General features: G+C 38.6%; 1 protein-coding gene across 6 annotated transcripts in view; it reads left to right on the forward strand.

Annotated features, from left to right (window-relative positions):
* Window positions 1–9,584, forward strand: part of LOC139152625 (P-selectin-like) — a 117,971-nt gene extending 108,387 nt beyond the window's left edge. For all 6 annotated transcript variants that reach the window (XM_070725867.1, XM_070725868.1, XM_070725870.1 and 3 more), the window contains 4 exons: window positions 1,584–1,808; window positions 3,364–3,594; window positions 5,800–5,877; window positions 7,735–9,584. In XM_070725867.1, the coding sequence (XP_070581968.1) occupies window positions 1,584–1,808; window positions 3,364–3,594; window positions 5,800–5,877; window positions 7,735–8,054 (854 nt within the window). In that variant the 3' untranslated portion in view covers window positions 8,055–9,584. The remainder of the gene's footprint in view (window positions 1–1,583; window positions 1,809–3,363; window positions 3,595–5,799; window positions 5,878–7,734) is intronic.
* The last annotated feature ends 6,953 nt before the right edge of the window (window positions 9,585–16,537 follow it).

Below are 16,537 nucleotides of genomic sequence, written 5' to 3' on the forward strand. Positions count from 1 at the left end.
TAATTTTATTTTATCCTTACCAAGTCAACCATAAATGGAAATTAGAACTTTCTCTATCTCTATTTATTTGACCACCCTATCATGACAAACTATTATGAGCAATTTCTTTTAGATAACATACAGGGCACAATAAATGACAGTTCAGAATATGTCAAAGTTGGGATTCAGGAAAGTTGTTTTAATCCTCCAAGATGGTAAGCATTTCACTATGAACTGTCAAAAAACTTGAACTTTCTGATAATTCTACACTAAAACTATTTTGGCTTTGATGATTTCCTAATTAATTCAATTATTTAAAATCATATTGATTATTTTTTTCTGGGTGAATTGATAGGGTTATACAGTACAAGAATTACATAAAATGTAAGTCAAATTTTGACCAAAAATGACAAAAAAATTCCTTAAAAATACACATTTGCATATTTCATCACAATTTTAACAAATCTAAGTTGGGCTATCCCTAGGGACCTGTCTACCAAATAACAAAGCTGTCTGACCAGCGGTTATGAAGAAGAAGATTTTTTACCAAAAACGCCTTTTTTGGCATTAATTTGCCTATTTTCAACAATATCAAAAAATTAAAAAAAACAGTTTCTCAAAATCATATTTTTCATCTACACAACAAATATCAAATCAGTAAGTACTGTGGTTCTCAAGATATTTGAGTGGACGGACGCCTCACAAACGGACATACATACATACATACATACATACATACATACAGACTGACGCCGGACGCCGGACGGATACCCATCCCAATAGCTTCTATAGACTATAGTCTATAGTAGCTAAAATGGCCAGTCTATTACTTTTTCACTTCAGTATTTGATAAAGATGTTTATAATCTACAAGTTACTTTGAACAAAGTTGATGAAATGACAGATATGCAAATGAGTAAAACATGATCAAACAATATAACCCCATTGCCTAATTAATGACCCTACTAGTATCATTGTTAGAATGTTCTTATCGAAAACCTTTCTAAGTGATGTAAAAGTGAAAATTTATGTATTCAAAATATTTGTGATATAATTTCATGTTAAACTGCAAGCACACACGCTGCCATTAAATGACAGTATGTTTTCACTACATTTGATAATACAAGGAAAATGTAAAGTTAAGCACTTACTTCACACTGTAAACCTTGTTTTTTCAGGGATTTTAAAAGTCCCAAATGATTTGTGACTAAGTGCAATATGTCAGTTAGAGTTATTTGTACAGCCTAGCCTCCAAGTGCCCTTATGTATGAATTTATGTATGCATCACTCACTGCATTTAAAGCAACATTTTAACTTTTATAAGTAGACTTTAATGTACCAGCTCCACTTCCGAATTTTTTCCATAAACAGCCTTAAATTCCTCAAGGTGTGACCAGCAGAAACGTACTCATCAGTTAAAATGTACACATCTGCCGCAAAATTGTCACTTCCATCATCTGTCTGTAAAATTTTCCACAAAGGTAGCAGACAGGTTAATTCAAATTGTCACTGAATACTCCGACGGAATAAATGATATGTGTCATGAAATTCAAGTAAGAACAGTTCCTTGCTTGCTTTCTTCTCTGGATGTTCTTTTGTAAATAGATGACAGACAATGTGGCGTTGATTTTTGTGAAGAGTGGGAGATATGTCTAGAAGGTAACGGTAGGAAATGGTGCACTTGTCAGCCAGCAAGTCATTGTCTAGATGGGAACCAACATGTTTGTGGAAGTGACAACATAACATATAGTTCATTATGTCGTTTGAATGCAATCAGATGTTCAAGAGGTTCAGATCTCTACAAGATTTCAGATGGAAGATGTCCTAATGGTAAGTTCACAAGTATGCAAATAAACAAAGAATTCCAAAGTCACATTTGTCACTATTGTCAACAATGCATCGAGCATAAAAATTGGCAACTGTGTCATATAGTCAGTCATCATTAAGTGCTGTTTTTAAATGCATGATGTCTTTTACAAACTGTTCTGTCAATTGCTGTGATATATTTGGTATATGTATTTCTTTGAATACGTTAAAGGGCCAGTATAGCTGAAACTTTTGATGATTTTTCACTACTTTTATTTGTGAGTCCGTTGCAAGTTCTCGTTCTATCCCCAAAAGCATTTGAAAAACCGACCATCTAGCTTTTCAACACAGCGTCTACATAGTAAAATTAAATTTTGTTCTTTACCTTCGAATTCTGGTCTTAAACAGAAGTCATTTATCAACAATAACAATACTGTCTACATATGTACAAGCTGAGTTGACAAGCTCAACATTGTGTGAAAACACAGTGCTTTGTTGAGTAAAACACGAAACTGTAGTTAGCATTAGAAACAAAAATAAATACTAACAATCATCAAAAGTTACAGCTACTGGCCCTATGATGTACCAGTACATTTTGTTCTGCATGAGCATGAGAGTTGAGATTTTTTGCCACCTCTGCATGAAATTTCACAGCTATTATGTAATATCGAACAGCTGTGATAACTGGCTTATACCTGGGCGCGGAGTACCATATAAAAGGCCCAAACTCATTGTAAATTCATAATGGTGCTTGAGTGACAACTGACAACAGCAAGAGGTTGACCGGTCGCTCTGTAAAAATCAGCCTAAACAGTTTTCAGACAAAAATTATTGGCACACCATGAACATAGACCGCTTCACAAACACCTAGGCCATACAGGTATACGCAGTTTCACATTTGTTTTTAATTACGAGGATTATCATGATTATGGGGAAAAGTCACTTTTGGAAACAAAGGAACGGCCCTTTACTTGGCAAAAACCGTCATTACGTGATTCAAACCAATGTCAATCATTCAGTGACAATTATGATGTAAACAAACCATGCGTACACTTAGAGTTATATCGGTGTGCAAAGGATGGAAACTGTGTTGTCAAGACTCTTTTACAAGCGTCTATGGCGTGGTACTTGACATCATGAAAGACCGAGTAGTTTGTAAAAGTGTAGTTTATCTCTGTACGAAAAGTTATCTAGGTGGTCACAGTTGACAAAGTACCACCTTTATGCCACGTTTGACCTGTTACAAAGGCAAACATGGTAAAAACGTGGTAGTTTGTCTACTTTGCCTGGATAGGTAAAGTATATTACAAACTTTACTTTTCATAAAGTGCATGGCCGGTGAGTTCATGATACGTTCCGACGTTCTCATACATACACTTTTACAAACACCCGTCAAGACTCTTTTGCATTTCAATTTTACTTCTGAATGAACATGTGAGTTTTGACATATTCTCGTATCTGTACGGTATGTTCATATCATATCATATCATATCATATCATATCATATCATATCATTTCATATCATGACTTTGGTAATATTATGAATATAACCATGTCATATCTCATTATTCCTTTCAAGAAAATGCGTGTGAAAGTCATTACTGTGATGATGGTCTGGAAGAATGTTTCATCAACACAGAGGGCGAGCCATCCTGTCGCTGCAAAGATGACTGTGGAAGTGAACTCGATCTTGTATGTGGAACTGATGGAAATGTGTACAATAGCTTATGTCACCTCAATGTACGGAGATGTGAAACAAAACGCCAACTAAAAGTTGATGATACAGAAGAGAGTTGCATCAGAAGAGAAGGTTAAATTCTGTATTATCGTAACTCATAATTTTAAGGGCTCCCAATAAATCTTATGTATGACAATGGAAGCTTATTGAATAGGTAAAAAGTCCAGTGGCTGTCTGTCAGTCAGTAAGTAGTCAGTAAGTCTGTCTGTCTGTCTGTCTGTCTGTATGTATGTATGTATGTATGTATGTATGTATGTATGTATGTATCTCTTTATTTCTGACCTTCTGTCCACTGTATCTCCTCAAATATTCCCTGTGTTTATGGCTTGTATATTTGGTGTGGAGGTGTGTCATTGATTGAAGAGAAGAGTTCCTGTTGTTCAAATCAAAGTGCAAGTTTCGATACGCAACATTCAGGTAGGGTATAACCACATGCAGATGATCACAAACATCATATGCAAACCACAGATGCCAAGTAATTGAGGTGCTTACCCTAACATGGACTACCATGCTAGTTCATGGTCATATGACCATGGTCAACCTTGGTGGTTCATGGTCGACCATGTTTGTTAAATGGCACAAATTACCATGGTTGTCCATGGTCACCAACCATGGTCAACCACGGTAAACCAAGGTACTTCACCATGGTTAACCATGGTTGATCATGGGCATCAAACGTGGTTGACCATGTTATTAACCTTGGTCAACCATGATCACCGTCCAATGGTATTTGATGGTTTTTGAATCAAATCTTGGGTTGAAAATTGTCAGAACGGAAAAAATCTTGGTATAAACCTCACCAAAACTCTGCAAAACACCAGTGATCCCAGACTGGTGTCATTGTAACTTGACAGACTCGTTCAAGGATCAGCAAACTTAGCCTCCATTATAGTGTCCACTGCAATAACAGCCAAGCCCTTCAGATTCTATCAAGATCATCCTCCAACATCTTCTGAGTGTTTCCTTGAATGTTCGATGAGCAAAAAAATCCAAAATTTCTCCCAAAATCAATGTTAAAACACAGCTACTTTTCCAGTTGTTCACTGAACAGACAATCCGTTGGAAGTGAATTTTGAAGATGGCTGCTTCAAATGAGCCAATCAAATGCATTGCTTTATGACATGTGACATCATGGTAAAGGGTCAAAGTCCAATGACAATGGACCAATGACCTTGCTTATGTTGATATCGTGTTTCGAGGCAAACATTGAGTGAGACTGAGATAGTCTTAACTTCCTGCCATTGCAGCAGTGCTTTCATGCCCTCCATGTCAATAATTCCAAGAAATTCAGCTGGATATTTGTCCACAGTTTTCTGACATGAACAAGAATACAGCAAATGGTCTAAGCTTCCCGGGCAACGACATTAATTCTCTCTAACAACTGTGAATGATGTCAAGAGACTCAACTATGTAATATAGGAGTGTATATACATGCAGCCTATTATCAATATGATCATCAAGAAATTGGGCATCAAAATTAAACTACCATGAGTCATCAAATATCATGGTCAACCATAGTTGACCATCGTTAACCATGGTCATAAATACAATCATTCATCAAATACCATGGTCAACCATGGTAGCCGATATTCATAAACAGGTCAGCAATGATAGACCGTGGTTTACTGTGGAAGACCATAGTATTAGAATGCCTACTGTGGTCTCATATCATGGCCAACCATGGTACTTCATGGTCAAACATCAAAAACCATCAAATACCTTGTTGACCATGGTACACCACAGTTGACATTTCGCCGGGGTGTAACTATTACAGTTACAAAGTTAAAATTAAAACGAACTTTAACTTTCTTTAAATCACTTTCAGTGCCCCTGACTCTCAGTGTTGTTGAAGCACAGCTGAGGTCAGGAATTGGGGTTACCTGTCAAAATATTTGGAATGGAGCAAGCATAAGCGAACGCAGTTCCAACAGTTTTGTAAAGTGCTCGTTACTTCCAAATTTGCGTAACATATTCAACAAACTCCTTTCTTATAAGACTGACAGCTCTGAAATTCGATATTTTTAAGTCTTAAGGGATTATGTAATTCAAGGACATTCAAATGATGATGAAGTGAGCCAGTTGCCATGTTTTTTGTCAAAACATTCCTTGTCAAATAGCTTTCAAATTTAGTTTGTTGGTTCTTGTGAATTACATCATTTTTTAATGACCATGACTTGTCTTACTCAAATGACCATAAATTTTCTTTGATCACATTTTGCAATGGTGAAATAATGCTTTTCATGCAATTAAGCCAATATGCATTCTTTCTTTACACAGAGGAATCATGTCAAAGATCATGTAGACCAGATTCTCTCAGTGTTGCCTGTGAGCGTGCCGTCGATGGAGAAAACTTTGGTAAGTTCTTTGCAAAATCACTGTACAGACTCACATTTGGAACATTCTATTTTTTAAAGTAGAAAACCAAATAACTATCCGATCCTTTAAATACCTGAATAGCATGGTAGGTTTGGGAAATGAACAATGAAAAGTGAAAAGTAAAATGTTGAGTCACCTAGAGTAGCAAGTGATTGTCATTGAAGCATTAAACCGCATGTAACTGAGAATATGAAATACTTAATGCTAAGAAACGACATATACACACACACCAGTGTTTGCCACAAATATTGCACGCCCACGTGAGGGTCATACTGTAATTTGTTCACATGAATGTAGAGGTGCATCCAGGCATCGATGTATTCCCCAAGACATCCAGCGGGAGGGGAATAGGCTGGAGCCCTAAGCTGCAATGGCAACCCCTGATGCCCTTGTGGTTTTTAATTCTTGAGTAAGGTAATGAAAGGGTAGCTCAAACCCCAAAATGGGACCACCGACTGGACCAGTCCCAGAGTGAATTTTGAACCAACTTGGACAAAGCCTGGAGGCCAACTGGGACCGATCCCAGAGTGCATTTTGAGCCAGTGAGTCCCAGTTGCTCGTCCCAGTTGGGTGTTTGAGCTACCCTTACATACCTGCTTATCTGGCAAGAGCAGCTTTGAGGTCCTCAGGGAAAAAAAGAGGTGTAGACTTGGTGGCATTTACAGTCTTGTTTTGAATTTGAGGTGAGTTTTTTCTTGGCATGAAGTCAGGAATATGACTTTACTGCCAATGCTTTCAGAGGGCCACCATCTTTGTTATTGGTGTATGCGTGTTGGTAGGTTCGGCAGCACCACCAGTTTCTTCCCTTATAATATAAAGTGACCTTCACCCAAGTCTGGATAGGAACAAGCTACAGCCGTGGCAGAGTCAGATCAGAGTCAGATCCGCTACCCTGGATCTACCGCGACTTGAACCGGGTCTCGTACTCACCATCCTCCGATAGTGAGTCCGTTACCCTAACCACTGGTCCACGGTAAACATGACCAATTAAAGTCAATGGCATGGAGGAGATTGACCAACATGCTGAAGCATATACCTGAAGCATAATGTACAGTACATTGTGCGAGCTTTATTACAATAAGGCCAGTCAAAACTTACCTTGACATGTTGGAACACTAGTTGACCACTAAAATATCAAAGGTATAGTGTCACCTGTTCCAATTTTGCCACAGTTACCATGAGAGAGAGAAAATTTAACCCATCACAGATTTTAAGCGGGTGGCCGCTTTTTAAAAACAGCGCCCTCACATGGGCATTTTGAATACCAAGGAACGCCCCTTTGACCATATATGGGCATATTTAGATGACAGGTACCTGTATACCTTTAACCTTTGCCCCTTTTCCTGCCAGTCTTCATAAGTGCACCAACCTCACATCATTTACCTGTCTTCTTCACCTTTGAACAAAAATAATGTGCGGTGATATATAAACATTCATTGAACTGCTATATTTGATATGTCCAAAACTGTTGTTTGGTCATCCCTAATTCAACTGTTTACATACTTCAGACTGTATCATCTGAAACGTACTATGTCTTGATTAACGACTTCTGTCAAATAGTGTTCAAATAAAACACTGAATGGCAACGGTCACATTGAGTTCAAGATTAAAGATCTCATACAAATGTTCATCTTCATCTCATGCTATTGTTTAAAGATGATTTACAATTGGCTTTTGATTTTTGTGTGTAAGACCATTTTTCATTCATTTATTACATCTTCTCTTTGGTAGGCCCAACCACTGTTCAAGGGTGTTCACTAGGTTCCTAAAGTCTAAACTCTAAGTCTAAAGTCTAAACTCTAAGCTATCATTCTCACTTCTTCTTTACTATTGCAGTTGTGATTGGTAATTTGACCAACGTAGTGTACGAGCCTGACAGAACATTGTATTTATTTTCCATTAAAAGTGCCATTCCAATAAATGGCAGAGAAATTTTGAATGGAACAGTTGAAGTTGTGCAGGGACCAGCAGCAAAACGTAATGGATGTCTTTGCCCTCAAGTAGGAAACCAAGGAACACTGTATGTAGTATTTGGTGTGGTTGAACCTGATGCTAATATTCAACTGAAGCTTGAAAGTCATCATTATGTGGCTGTCCTAAATGGAGAAGAATTTATCCATTTGATTACAGAGTGCTCAGCATTGTTTAGAGCATAAGTATGAAAGTATGAACAATGTATTACAAACCAAAAAATCTCTTTTCAAAGTATTTGATTGAATTGAATGAGATCATATTGTACACAATGTTTTTTCCAAATCATGCTGTACATAATATACCTGAATACGTAGGTTTATGTACCCAGAGCAGGTGACAGTTTGCCCGATGCCAAATTGTATCCTGCTTGGAGGGCACATAAACCTTTTTATTCAGGCAATGGTATTTTTATTACATGCCTCTTCACAGTTAACGTTATATGACGCTTAGTCACATGCAGGGCATTTTCAAATTATTTACCATTATCAAAAAGCATCAAACAGATTTTAATGAAAGTCAAAATAGCATTGAGCGCATGGATATACATGTAGCGTTAAGCGTCTACCTTGACGCAACGGTCAAGGATAAAATGCTTTTCTCCTTGTCTGTGCTTGACTTTGAAAGCCTCGAAGGCCTTCACCGAACACGGGTAGCTATGGAAACCGGTCATTACATCGTTCACATGGCCTGCTAACTCCCTGATGCACTGATTGGCACTCACATCGAGGCACGTAATAAATAGAGCAAATGTCTGGCATTGCTCATCTTCTCAAAGATATTATTTTCCTATATCAGACACTGGGCAAAATGCTTGATATACGTTCAGTATATTTATGTATATAGGTTGATATATGCAAAGTATATCTATGTAGCACACTAGTATGTGTAACGCAGATCTTTGCTTACCAATTTTACACTGTAACTGTGCATTTATTTGTATGTGTATACCTAACGTATTTGACAAATTTATAGAATCAGTATATGTGTGTATATTATAGAAATAAAGGGTGATGCCCTGACTATTAACGTTAATTTTTCGGGAAAGGGCGAGAGGAAAACCAAAAATTAACGGGCAAGGCTGCCGGGCCCGTTAATTTTGGCTTTTCTCCAGTAGATAGATGTAATCCTGGTCAGGGCGGAGTCTGTTATTTCCATTATATTATCAACGAACCCAAGAAAACCATCAAAACGTACAAGAATTTCCCATGCGAAATGTATTTGTGGTCCATCACGTGATTCACCTCGACCAATTAAATACGACAGGCAGGGCATGGTAATATGATGTCGTATATCAAGCATTTTGCCTGGAAGAGTTGTTTGTAGTTTCACTATTTTACACGTATGCAGAATTAAAAAAACAATTGTATTGTTCATATAGAAAGACAATAGTATTATTCACATAGAAATTTTATTCACACAGACTAGTATTCACATAGAAAGACAATAGTATTATTCACATAGAAAGACAATAGCATTATTCACACAGAAAGGCAACAGTATTATTCACAACAGTATACACAGAAAGACAATATTATTCATATAGAAAGACAATAGTATTATTCGTATAGAAAGACAATAGTATTATTCACAAAAAAATACACATACAGGAGACTTGAACAATTATTCTGCCAAATTTTTAAAAATGTCAATTTTTCCATAGGCTGCCTAAAATAAAAAGTTAATAAAGATTCAGCTATTTCATATGTATGAGAGTTCATTGTAATGTATTTGGTTATTTACATGTGCGAGTCTCCAATTGTGTCATCATTGCATGAGATATGGAAATGCTTCGTTATGTTATTCAGCTATGATCAACATTTATTCCTAAATATACATTTAGTCATTTTCAGGATCTGTGTAGTGTCACTTCCGTAGTGAAATCACTGTCAAGATCATAATAGCCAGCAATTAATACATATTGAGCAGTGATATTAATGTTAAAATGGGCCCACAGTACCAACCAACGCTAGAGGTGAAGCAAAATGGTGGAACTTTTTAATAAACCCTCCCGAAAAAGTATTTCGAATTCAGAAGAATAATTGACTAAAACTTCGCAGTCTTGGTCACCCCATGCATATTGTCTCTGCGTGTCTCTGAGTAAGTCTTAGACAAAATGAGAACATGTCCGTGTTTGACCAACGGTTATCGTCATACCTTCTCATAGTTCTGTATGGCAGGGCTGTGTGTAATAGGCCTATAGCCACGCAGAGCTAAACTTCTCATATTTATTGCCTTGGAGTGATCCATCAAAAGAATATAGAATACACAGGGAAGAACGTACGTCCGATGGCACATTTCTCAAGTGGGTGATAACTACATTTCTGGTTGTCATAGTAATGGTAACCTGCTGACCTCTGAGATGAAACACGCTCTGAGGCGATCAAACGCGAACCTGCACACCCTGAGTATACCGTGAATTGGCTAACAAATATAGCGGTAATAAAATCAACACTTTTGGTAGATAATACTGACCGTGTATGGCTTATCTGGCCGAAGAAAAAATGGAAGTAGTCTAACAAATAATTTGAACGATGTGAAGTAACAAAATGTACGGCCATCAATCTCGGGGTTCACTTTGAGTATATAATGTATCCGTAGCAAAATAGAGGGGTCAGAAAATCAGCACTGTTGATGGACATGACAGATGAATTATGGCAGATTCCTGCAGTGACTGATTACCAATTTCCAGTCGTCTTCATAACTAAGGACAGTTTACAGCTATCAAACATCGCACCGTGCATTTTGAGTATATGATGTATCTGTTGGCAAATAGATTGGTAAGAAAATCAGCGTTTCGGTGGATATTACTGATAAATAATTGCAGATTTCTGCAGTGGGGATGACATAATTTGCAGTGGAAAAATCATAATGAAGCTTGTTGTCGTTGGATAACTCCATTCTCTCTACACTCTGAGTCTATGTGTCCGTTGTAAAAATACAATGGTCAGAAAATTAACGTTTCAAGATCTTGTTACAGAGCAATGATTGGAGATGTTGAGATCTATCCAGGGCTCGAAATTAAGCCCCAGTATTTGTAACTTTTAACAATTTTTTTCATATTTTTGATTAAAATGACATCCTCAGTATATGAAAGTAGACCATAATTAATACTGACTCGCATGGTTTGCATGCCCAGCCCGCCTCACGATTAACAGTAAAAGGAGTGAAAAATGACTTCTTGTCCGGACCAGAAGTCAGCTTTGTTGACACACGAAACGAAACGTAATCACACCACCGCGCATGCTCAACCACATCTACGCAAGATTTACTGTGGCGTCCGTAGAAACTATACGCTCTTCGAAAAGGTCTGGTCCATCGAAACTGGAGACTCAGCTAAAAACGCGCGAAAGTTGGGTGAAATACCGGAAAGATATAATATGTAAGTGTTTACAGATTGTTCCGACTATAATGAGCCATGCAACAAACGTCTTGAACAGCTAAACTAACAACGGAGGCAGTCGATTGTAAGCTTCATGCAAGGCATTGCACGTTGTGACCGACGGTACGGAGATCAAGTTTGCTGAATGAATTGAGAGAGAAAAACATATATGAATAAAAATTCAACACTTCACCATCGTAATCATTGAACTAGTCGTTTCTTCAGTATGGAGTATAATAAAAATTTCGTTGAAAATAAATGACGGGACTGATTCTACTCCGTCTACTCGAACGAAGTTTTGTGTACGGCCAGGCTAAGCTGCAGGCAACACAGCTGCAGCCTATCAACTTCGCATATCGTTGCCGTAATTGAAAACGCTCAGAAAGGAAAAATTATATCTTGAATGCAGTACAAAAGTCTTACTTATTAAATTTAAAAGTATTTCCAAATAATATCGATCGTAACGGGTATCTAATCCTCACAAGGACTACAGTGGTACAATTATCGGCTAGCTGCGATGCGATGGAGCTCCAGGCATGGTAGAAGTTCGAACACAAGAGAGATCCCGGCCTCACTGCAAAGTCGTCCCCTGCGCACCCGGCCCGACAGCAAACTAACCGCTTGGTTTGATTCTGTTGTTACATATTTCTGTATAAAATTCATGATACATATATCTGACTTTCACAACTGTACAATTTGCTTAGGACTGTGATTTTGGCTGTAGTCTACAGACGATCGGAAGGAGGCAGATCGTTGTAAGGAGCTAAGGCAGGCCCCAAATTTGCATGGACAATGCCCAGGACAATTATAGACGCAGCTCGATGAGAAAGTCATTCACATAACCTACATGAAGTGATCAATACAAAACTTTTAAACATCACTGGTTCTGAAAATTTATGATCAATGGTTCTGACCTACGGACTTTACACTGCGGCGTTGTTGTTTTTTTGTGTTTGGCCGGCTACTAGTCCTGTAAGGCTGTACTACATGGAGGTAGTAGACTGTACAAGTGCAGCGGGGCCGGGCCGAGATTGGTGTGGGGCCTGCAGCAAGGTAAAGTTGACAGCGTCCATTGCAGAATGCCCGCGTGTTATCCTTTCGCGTTTGGGAGGAAATTTACCGCTGTATTCAGAATGCCTTTTTACCAGTATAAAAGCTCAAAAACTGATGCATCAAGAGCCAAGAGTCTGTAAATTTCTTAGCAGTTGCTCCATTGTTTTTTTCTAAATTGTCGCTGAGATACAGCCGTGCGTATACTGTTCCCGATCGTTCTGACTCAGGCGTTCACAGCTGTTTAGGGAGCCGTCATTATTTACGACCTGGGGGTCGGAGGAATTACTTAGAAACTCCGAAATTTTGAGTCACACCTCAGCCAACCATGATGACTTTGAGTAACCCCCTCTCTAACAGAAATTTTTGCCTGAGCCAATGTAACAATATGTAGATATAAAAGCTCACCTAATAAGCAGTCTCCGACCATATAGTATTGTTAAATTTGGATGGGTAGCATGTCATTATGGTATGGTTAAATGTCCAAATGGTTGTTGAACTCAAGTCAATTAAAATATACATTCCTATGATAATATAAAGGATGGATTCACAACAGTTCAGTTTTGCCCTAGATCCTGTGCACTTATAGTGATATCTGTCGAGAACATTTCTCCATGACCCAGCCTCTCCTTCCACCTCTGGTAACGACTGCAGAAAACTACTGTGTGACATCATCATCACCACTGTCGATCCTCATCTTTACTGTCGCTGGTGCCATTGAGTACATGAACAACGATATCATTCTCATCGTCACTATCTTCTCTTTCATAATAAGTATTGCTAGTAGTAGCAGGTACTTGTAGTTTTTTGCCTTGCTTCATCTAGTTGATATTTATTTGTTCTGGTAAAGTATTTATTTTCCTTTTATTTAATATGTATCAGAGTAAAATATTTATTGTCAACTCATCATTATGCCATTGAGGACAGAGTAAGACAAAGAAAAAACATTTTGAGCACCCCCTTACAGCTTTCAAGTTTTGAATGACCCCCAGGTCGTAAATACTGACGGTTCCCTTACTTGCTGCCAAAGGCCATCGCGTTCACTGCATTCGACAGCCTACCATACATTGCCAAACTATGTTGCTTCGATTTCGCAATCACCTCGCCGCTAAAGCATGAATCAGATGAAATTTATTACTTCAAGTTACTCAATTTTGATGGCTATTTGCCTGCAGAAGTGAGCAAAGTGTATATAGTGTCGTCTTGATTTTACATCGGTACCCGGAGTTCTGAGTGACCAACTGCAGGGTGCGCATCGGTGCACTGCCGACTGCAGTTTGAATAATCCGTATATAACGCACAAGGTACCAGAATAGAATGTCAGCCTCCTCTGCCAAAGTTCTGTATCCTCTGAAACACAGTAGCAGTACGTATTTGAACAGAGAAGAACAAAATAAAACCATTCGCAGGCCTTTCAGCCGGCGACCATGGGCGATTACCCAGGCAGTGTGGCGTGCATGGCAAGGCCCCAGGAATGTTGTAGGCTCGATGATGTCATCAGTATCGGCGTTCTCGGTCACGTGCACAGCCTACAAGTTGTCAACAAACCCGCGCGGCAATCCAACTCGATCGGGCAATATTTAGCGTTTGTATGTCACTACAGGAGCACAGATTTGGCTTATTTCTTTACTGAACAACATTTCACGATGGATGTAAGAGAATAACTTGTAATTTCGAACATAAAAAAGGTCAAAAGTTACAAATACTAGGGCTCGAAATTAACTTTTTTTCCCTGGTAGTCCACTTGGACTACCATTTTGAGAAGTTGGTAGCCCAGTGACAATGGCTGGTAGGTAGCCCATACACATTTTAGTTCAGGGATATCTTTTTTCGTTAACCAGACAAGAAAATGCTACTTCTCAAGATTATGCCGATTAAGTGAATTTTCTAGTCATTTGATGTGAATATTGCACATCTGGAAACGGCTATAATGGACGATAGTGATACTCAAAAGTTTGGTGACCTATTTGACGACCCGTTTCACTCTCAGAGTTATATGCAAATTTTGATAGTCGTCATGACAACGACAAGACCTCGCAGCACTAAGACATACTGTAGCAGGGCTGAAAGTAGACCATGGACTTTCTGTAGGGAGAAGGCATAATTTCCGTGTAATTGTGATTGATAAATTATGATCAAAATGCAACGAAAATGTGTTTTCATTGGCCATCATTTCCTGTGCCTGTCATTCAAGTCCATCTGTTCAGATATTGAAACTTTATTGCAAAGTTCCACCGCATAGCCTAAACTAGCCGGTCGTCTTCGAAATTTGCGTAACAAAGTCATAGTATGGACTTTCTATGTCCAGCTGGGTTTGACTGCATTTAGATGCCGTATGTTGTTAGTTCATACCCGATTGAAAACTAGCCGTATTTTAGCTCGTCCCAAAGTGACGGACAGTACATGACACACCAAGAACTGACTGAATTTCAGGTCCCAGGCTTTGGTAGTCCGCATGGGCTACCATTTCATGGATTTTGGTAGCCCCAGAGAAAAGTTGGTAGTCTGTGGACGCGGGACTACCGCTAATTTTTTGAAGTTCTGAAAGGATTAGAAAAATTTTTGGACTCCACAAAGTAACAAGGCCCCTGCGGCCAACTAAGGCGACTCTGTAGGCACCGCAACATAGATACCTGTAATAAAATAAATATTATGATGGACAATGTGGATCGTTGATGGCACATTTCAGGCCGAACACAACTCATTCGGAGTCGTTCAAACAATAATTTTGAACTGTGTGAACTTGACTATCAGCTAATCACTTAGCCATATGTATGTTGGGGTTATGGTGTACAATCTTTATTTATTTATGTATGTATATAAGCTTAGATGTAAAGAATGAAAAGGTCCTCTCTCTCTATATATATATTCACAATCTGATTGTGACCACCCCCTCCCGAGATATAATGGTCCGTCCCTAAGATGTTAATGATACGTAAAAAAACAGTTTTATGCTCCCATAGACGTGTTTAGTGGGGTGAATGATCGAGCGTCAGAAAATTTTGTCCTTTGCCGCGTTTACTGCGTGAAGGACCCGCCGTGTGCGGGCGCTCTTTGTCCCAAAAAATTAAAACTGCCGCCGGAGCGCAAGAATTTCACAAAGTGGCTGAATCTTTGCGGTTTTTCCCTTTGAAAATCAAACAAATAAACTTGCATTGCATACTTAGCTTATATTCAATCATATTATTACTCTTATTTGAATATGGAGCCGCCCAGTGGTTCAACTTTTGGATGAAAAACATACACACGTAGGTAGACTTTAATCCAATCAAAAAAATAACAGTGCTACGTTATTTTAAGAAGACATTTCGCCATGAAACATCGGCAAACCAAGGCCTGCATGAAACTCCTCTACTCCAGTGAACTTGTAAGGTTTATGACCTTAATTGACCCCACGTCAACCCAAAGTTGAGACAATTGCTTGTTGTTTCGTTTTCGGTGGAACCTTTTTGGAGATATTTGTCACTGTTATGCAGAGTGCTTCGGTTAGCCACAAAGATAGTCCATGAGGAAAACTGATTTAATGCTTATTTAACTTGAGATTAAGATGACAAACATTCCAGAGAAAACTGTTATAAACTCCAAATGTCTTCCAATGTTGGTATAATATCTGTGGAGATATGTTCACAGTCATTCTGAGTGCTTTGGTTACCCACGAAGGTAGTAAGAAAAGTAGCACCTGAGTCGCGGTTTTCCGACGTGCAGCCCTACTTTAATAGTTTTTACTTGAAATTAAGATGTGAAAAATACGTGAGAAAACAGTTTTGTGCTCCCATGGAAGTATACAGTGGGGTGGACGAGTGAGCGCGGACGGGTGAGTGTTGTCAAGGACCCGGCCGTGTGCGGGCGCTCTTGAGTCCAAAAATTAAAACTGCCGCAAGAATGTCCTAAAGTGGCTAAATCTTTGCGTTTTTCTTAATATTGGAAAAAATAAAGTTGCTTTGCAGAGTTTTCGATATACGATTGTATTATAGACATTATTATAAATGTACATCCCCTTAGCGGATCAACTTTTGGATTAAAAACATCGAAACCCAGGTAGACTTAATCCAATCAAAAGACTTACAGTGCTACATTCTTTTAACAAAGAAACAATCTGGGATGCATCTCAATGTCTTTCGCAAATTAGTCTGGACCAAAAACAAAAACCGTGGAATGGGTGAAACTCTTCTTCTCCGGTGAACGTGTAAGCTTTATGACCCTAATTGACACCATGTCATCCAAAGTGGAGACAGA

This window comes from Ptychodera flava, chromosome 16 (genome assembly GCF_041260155.1).
Source record: "Ptychodera flava strain L36383 chromosome 16, AS_Pfla_20210202, whole genome shotgun sequence".
Taxonomy (NCBI): Eukaryota; Metazoa; Hemichordata; class Enteropneusta; family Ptychoderidae; genus Ptychodera; species Ptychodera flava.